This window comes from Sinocyclocheilus anshuiensis, unplaced genomic scaffold (genome assembly GCF_001515605.1).
Source record: "Sinocyclocheilus anshuiensis isolate Anshui unplaced genomic scaffold, SAMN03320099.WGS_v1.1 scaffold732, whole genome shotgun sequence".
Lineage (NCBI taxonomy): Eukaryota > Metazoa > Chordata > Actinopteri > Cypriniformes > Cyprinidae > Sinocyclocheilus > Sinocyclocheilus anshuiensis.
Window position 1 is genome coordinate 615603 of NW_015554133.1, and position 7537 is coordinate 623139.

The 7537-nt window shown below is 38.2% G+C and overlaps 1 protein-coding gene across 1 annotated transcript in view; it reads left to right on the plus strand.

Annotated features, from left to right (window-relative positions):
- The first annotated feature begins 1382 nt into the window (after window positions 1-1382).
- Window positions 1383-7537, plus strand: part of LOC107670305 (FERM, RhoGEF and pleckstrin domain-containing protein 1-like) — a 47628-nt gene continuing 41473 nt past the window's right edge. The window contains exons 1-2 of the mRNA XM_016462871.1: window positions 1383-1527; window positions 3460-3647. Coding sequence (XP_016318357.1) covers window positions 3477-3647 — 171 coding nt within the window. The 5' untranslated portion in view covers window positions 1383-1527; window positions 3460-3476. The remainder of the gene's footprint in view (window positions 1528-3459; window positions 3648-7537) is intronic.

Sequence of the window (7537 nt, forward strand, 5' to 3'; positions counted from 1 at the left end):
AGATGGGTTTGTTTCTTCATGGGAACAGATTTGGAGAAATTCAGCATTACATCACTTGCTCACCAATGGATGCTCTGCAGTGAATGGGTGCCGTCAGAATGAGAGTTCAAACAGCTGATAAAAACATCACAATAATCCACAAGCAATCCACACCACTCCAGTCCATCAGTTAATGTCTTGTGAAGTACAAACTGTGTTTGTAAGAAACAACTTACAAACCCATCATTAAGATGTTTTAACTTCAAACCATTGCGAGTCTATATATCCATAATATTGCTTTCTCCAGTCGTCTCGTCTGAATCAGGAGAGAAATCTGCACAGATCAAGCACTATTTATTTTAAGGTAAAACAGTTCTAAACAAATATGTCAGTGAATGTGAGAGGGGATGGACTTTTTATAGGAAGAGTTATTATGGATTATGGACTCATATTTTAGTCAGAAGTGATAGTTTGAAGTTAAAAACATGTCTTGTTGGATTTGTGTAAAGCCACGCAGCTTTTCACTTCACAAGACATTAACTGATGGACTGGAGTCGTGTGGATTATTGTGATGTTTTTATCAGCTGTTTGAACTCTCATTCTGACGGCACCCATTCACTGCAGAGCATCCATTGGTGAGCAAGTGATGTAATGCTACATTTCTCCACATCTCTTCCAATGAAGAAGTAAAGGGTAAATAAATACACTGAACAAAATTATAAACGCAACACTTTTGTTTTTGCCCCCATTTTTCATGAGCTGAACTCAAAGATCTAAGACGTTTTCTATGTACACAAAAGGCCTATTTCTCTCAAATATTGTTCACAAATCTGTCTAAATCTGTGTTAGTGAGCACTTCTCTGTCTAATCAGCATCTTGATATGCCACACCTGTGAGGTGGATGGATTATCTCGGCAAAGGAGAAGTGCTCACTAACACAGATTTAGACAGATTTGTGAACAATATTTGAGAGAAATAGGCCTTTTGTGTACATAGAAAAAGTCTCAGATCTTTGAGTTCAGCTCATGAAAAATGGGGGCAAAAACAAAAATGTTGTGTTTATAATTTTGTTCAATGTATATATATTTCATTTTGGGGTGAACTACTTTAAAATGTTTTGAAATAACTAGATATAAGATTACTTTTAAAGAAGTTGTTATAGTATTTTAATGTAACACAAACAGGCCACATTTTTATGGCTTTAAATTGTATACAGTTTATTAATTACAATATGTAATTCATATAGGCTCACTTAGCTACTGTTAGTAACTGTAGCTCATCACAGTTAGACTGCGTTATGGTGCTGCACTCTGCAGATGGCAGCATATGAGCGCACATCTCGTAGGCTGTAAAGTCTCGTGTGTTGCTCGGATCTGTGGTGTGCTCAGTCAGTGTAATCCCGTCTCTCCAGCCGGCAGACATGGCGACAGCGAGGACGCTCGTATGCTCCACAACAAGCTGCATCTGAAGCGGCTCCGCAGCATCACCGTCGCGCTCGGCGCATTCGTGGACAAACGCACACTTGCACACAGCGGATTTATAATCGGGGTAAACGTTTGGATTCTTCTTCTCATTCACAGTGGTGCTCTGTGCTTGGAAGAGATTAAGGGGTAAATCTAGCCACAGATTTGAGCCTGAGAACTGCCGTGACATTGCTGAAGCTCCGTACCGTTATATTTCCATTATGCACCGACGCGTTCTGCCAGGCTATTATGAGTCCACTTACTTGATGAAGACCAGTGCGAAAGGCATATCGAAATAACATATTCCTCTACAAGGACCTTGACATTAGACGTCAATTGACCTGTTCTGCGCTTTGTTCACTTACACCGCCTGTACGCGCACGACGCGACGCGATGGACGCTCCATTTCTATTTTCTGCTTTACTTCCCAGTCTGAAGGAAAATGAGTTATAAATATGGCATGTGTGCATTTAGTGTTAGCTGTTCTAAAATAAACAATGGAAAGTCGATTTAGAATTTAAATGGTTTTCATTCATTTCATTGCACCTGATTGAACGCTGTGAGGTGAGTTGACGTGCAGCCGCGACGCGACGCGTGTAGAACGCGCACTGAAAGAATAAAGCGCTTCATAGACGAGCCATTCTGAAATATTCCACGTTTCATTCATTTTAACGTTGAAAGACCACAAAAGCAGTCTATTTGAATTGTGGACTATGGAGGTTATCAAGGTAACAAAGGTGAATGAATTCAGGGAATAAGGTCCGTTTTGTGTTCCACGTATAAAAAAAGCCTATGAACTTCTCAGCGTTTGTTCTCAGCATTTGGTCTCTGTTTTCTTGATTAAACATTGCGGCTTTTTATAAAATCATAATTTTAGCTATCCTGGTGTGTTATGCATGTGGCATTTCATTTCCCAGCCAAACAAAAGACACCAGTGTCTGAAGATGTACTTGCATCACCATCAGTGCCGATGATTTTTCCAGGGCTTTTGGGGCATTTCAGAATGAATGGAATTTTTTAAACACTACTGGCGAAGCACTGGCTGTGTTTCTCATGGTGGATTTGTTTTTTGCTGGCACTGGTCTGATCTTTCACCCTCCCCCTCTGGATAACCCCTGAGAGCAGATCCACGCTTTATTGCTTCTCTCCAAGGTGTTTTATTGATAGTAGGCCTAGCCTATAAAACTAAACAGCCCAGTTTATATCAGAGGTCTACTTTTACAATGCACTTTGATTTATTTAAATCTACTTTTATAAACAGTGCAGATATTAATTATATTGTTCATGCACATGCACAACAGTGGAGAAACTAGTGACTAGACTCTATTAATAAAGTGCAATCTTTATTTATTTATTTATTTATTTATTTTTGTCTATCCTAAAATAAATTAATAAAACCTCTCTGGGCAGTAAATTGGCCTCGAGCACAAAAAGAAATAATATCATGCTTTGCTTTGTCATATTACTGTCAGGAAGACAAAAATACAGTTATTTCCTGGTGTTTCTTTTTTATACAGGGATATATGAGCACAAACCAGTGAATATCTTGAAGAGATAGATATCCGTTTGGAAGGTTTTTTTGTAGATCGCTTAGATACATGTTATTGCGTATGAGAAGTGCAGGTCGCATATGGTCATCTGATCCACAGAGATCAGTGTTTGTTGTTTCATATTTTCCTCTGACTGCACCCTCTGTCAGTCTCTCAGCCCCTTTTCCTCCCCTCTGTTTCTCATGTTGACCCTTGGTTTAGAAGTAATGACATCAGTGCTCTGGCATGTGTGATAAACAGTGAAAATGATGGAGGAGAGCACAAAAACATCAGAACAAAAAGACTGTAATTTTAAGCTTCACATAACTGACATGTCAAGAACCGTCAGTGTAAATACGCAACTTCTTCATTTTCATATGTGCATTGAGTAATTATTACTATCCTTGTGGGACATTTGGCACAGACAAAACCTGATCATACACACACAGTGTTAGTCAGAGTGTGATTTGTGTGTGTGTTGTGTGCAGGCTGAGCCAGGAAGACCATGGTGGAACAGGGCCAAACGTCGTTGGCGGGACAGAGGTTAGGGGCACCAGAGACTCTGGGGATCAGCACCCTAGAGCCCGGACACAAACCACCTGCTATGCCACCTGGACGCCTGGTGCCCATCAGAGTCGTGCTGCTGGATGACTCAGAGGAGATATTCAACATATCGGTGAGTTCATATCCAATAAAACTCTGCTGTTGTGTTTAAAAAAAACAGACTCTTCTTGGTGGACATATAAGGCCTTTCAGACCAACATGAATGATCGGTACGATTTTGGCATGCGATTTGTCTGATATACTCAGAGTGAAGTTCTTTTTCCTTATTTAGGGGGAAAAAAGAAGTTCAAAATAATTTACAGTGATATACTGTTAGCGAACGTCCTGATGCCATCCACGCTGCTGAGAGCAGCGTATGTAAATATGCACTGCACGCTTTCCACTCAATAACACTACGAATACACGACAAAAGTGACAGGGGTGAGAAAGCAGCAGTTAATAAAGCATCTGATCGTAGCCTTGCACCAGCTCTGCAATTTTCATGTTACAAGTCATGTTTATTTATATAGCGCTTTATACAATATATTGCTTTAAAGAAAGCTGCTTTACAATATTAAACATGAGTAAAATAGTATCAGTGTCACTTTAAATTAGAATTACATCTTCAGTTTCTATTATAAGGGAATAGTTCCATGTCAAAGAAGGTGGAGCCGTAGAGCCACACCTACCTATTACATCATCGCCACGGACCAATGGTAGTTTGCCAGCCAGAGTGAACTTTTCTGCAAAGTTTCGTACTCCCAAAACAAACTCCAAACAAACATTGTTTCGGTCTAATTTTGGTCAAAATTAAGTCACATCAGTTCATTCTTCGATTTCACTTCAGGTATATCAGGGACTTAATGTGTAAAAAATGGCAGAATGGCTAAATAAACTGTGGAATGTATTGGCTTTGAAAATGTTTCATTGCTTTCATCCATAGAGCAAGCTGAGGTTTTTGACATAATATTTAAAAAATAGTTGGTCCTCAAATTTTTGTTTCAATAGCAGATGTCAACAAAAGAAAGAATGGGCCTTAATGGTGGGATTTTTTTTTTACTATTCATACCTGAAACCAAAAAGGCAGAGACACTGATTGCAGTCTGTCATGGAGAACATGCTGGCACTTGAGCTGATTGGAGGAATATTTGTCATTTTCATAATAGAAACATTCTGAAGCATCTCTACTGAACATGATTGTGATTATTAATAGAGTTTGTTGAGCTGGTTTTATTAGCTGCAGGTGTGAGTGAGACTGATTTGTGAAGGAATGTGAGAGTGTTTCATGAAGGTGTTTAGCTATTCTGTGGATAAATATAGAGCATGCCTGTGCAAACCAAATCTAAAATTATATGTTATTTTTTTCTTGTAACCTGCAACACTGCAGGACTGTGAAACCACAGAGAGCTGATAGGTATTGTCCTAAGGTTTGCTTGGCTGGGGTTCAGCTGCTCTGGGTTCAACACTCACACTCACACACACACACACACACACACACACACACACACACACACACACACAGATCTCATGTTGCAATGCACATCTGAGTGCTGAACATGAGGTGTGAGAAATGTTTTCTGGTGAATTGGAAGATGTAATTTGTGATCAGTAAAATGTGATAATTTCTTAAGAAAATCAGGTATTGTTACTTTGAGTTTGAGGTATTAGGCAGATAAATAAAACAAATTCTGGAGATTTTCTGGACACAGCAACACTTCACTTTCCAACCCTCTTGATTTTGTAGATTTTGACGTAATATTTTTGGGTCAGTAAGATATTTTTATGTTTTTGAACATAGTCTCTTATGCTCACTGTAGCTGCATTTATTTGATCAAAAATACAACAAACACAGTAATACTATGAAATAATATAGTATTTTAAAATAACTGCAATCTATTCAGTATATTTTAAAATACTGTTCATGTGATATCAAAGCTAAATTTTCAAAAACTGTAATACTTTTTTTTTTCAGTATTTAATGTAATTTAATGCATTCTTGCTGAATAAAAAAAGCATTAATATTATTTTTACAGTCAGTAAAAATCTTACTGAGTCCACAGTTTTGAACGGTAGTGTATGTGATGTGGGTTTTGATGTATCTAGATTTCAGGTATGCTTGCCTATACAAAAATGCATGGCAGCCATGGAATTCTAATGGAAGGCAATGAGTTTTACACTGCAGGTTGATGAGTTGCGTTTTAATATGGCTCTGGTCATAGAGCTTTTTAGATGAATGCCGAGGCTTTTTAGGTCGGGTAGAATCTGCGATCTCTGGCCCAGTTCATTCGCTGCCTTTCGTGGCTTCAATACGCTGAGTTTTCCCCCATCTGGCAACCCGGGGTGTTGAAATTCTATTGGGTAAACTGGCAGTGGGCGGAGTCACACAGAGCAAAACAAAAACAGACATTTTGACACGGAACACACATTTCAAAGTAGAATAACTGGCTTGCAGTATTGCTTTTTGGAGAAACAAGTGTGAACCTAGCATGTTTCCTAAATATCTGCAAACATATTATGGCATTTTTATGCTTTAGTACAGTCAAAAATTACATAAAGTACCGTGTTTTGGCTGTTTAATAGTAATGACTGCCATATACTGTCTTGTGCGTGACGTTTTTTGCTCAGTCATTGTGCCAGTGAGATTCTTTTTTTTTATTAATTTTCAAACAGTAAACCATCAAGCCTGGCAAATAAAAATAAGCACTGCTGGTTTCAGAGTAAAGCGCAGCATTGTTTGTCCATTTACACTCATGCAAATATCTTAAATGAACCAAGTTATTCTCGTCAAAACAGTGTATTGTGAATTGTATTATTTCATCTTTACCTCAGCACTGAAAAAGATAAATCAGGTCACTGACACACATCCACACAAACTTCCAGTGTCTCTTCTTATGGACCTTTATCTCGCTGGTGAGGAGCTACACATTTTAGATGTGAAACTAGGATATCTTGCCAACAAATACAACCCTATTCATACACTCACACGTAGGTGAGAGAAAATCTTAAAGAAACAGCTGTCAGAAAAGCACTTTTAGGGCCAGATTTACTAACAGCTTGCACCAGCGCAAACCGTCTTTTGGTGTTAAAATAGTACTGTCATGTTTTACTAAAGACACGCTGAATTAGATGAAAAAATTAGCGCTGAAAAGGCGTGGACAGTTATTTTTGCGCTTGACCTTATTGAATATGCATTTGTAGGAGTTTCCCTTTCAGACGCAAAATTTATGGGAGGAGAGTATTCAAATGAACCACGCAACGCAATTTACTATCGTTTGCGCTCGTCACATTACTGGCATTTGCGCCATTATTTAACGCCCAAATAAAGCATGTCTTAAACTATTTTAAGTTTAAGACATGGACAGCATCTGTGCGTGTGTACATATTATGGCATTTTTATGCTTTAGTACAGTCAAAAATTACATAAAGTACCGTGTTTTGGCTGTTTAATAGTAATGACTGCCATATACTGTCTTGTGCGTGACGTTTTTTGCTCAGTCATTGTGCCAGTGAGATTCCCAGCATGAAGGATCACCCTTGACTAAAGTGTGTGTTGATGATTGATCATGTGTGCTGTGTTTGTGTAAGAGCTCAAGCTCTCTGTCTGAGTGAAGAGGATAAAGTCCCTGAAGAGGGTGTTATTCTGACTCGATTAATATGTCAGTTAATGTAATGATGAACTGAATAAACACTGGTCTGAGTCATAATCACTGACACATCATACTGACTCCATTAGTATCAGTATGTGGTCTTTCTGTCTCTCTCTCGTTCTATCCTTCTTTTTCTCTTTTTGCAATATACATTGTGATAAATTGTGATTTTTGATACGTATTGTATCACCCGATTCATGCCAATACACAGCCCTAGTTTTCTTAGACCTGTTTTGGACCAATATGACTTCAAAATAAGAATAACTGTCAATATTTTATTGAGAGTATTGATGAGATTATTGTGGTATTACTGAAAATAAGGAAATATTTTGTAATTATACTGGAAAATGCTGAAAATAAAAAATCAAATTATATA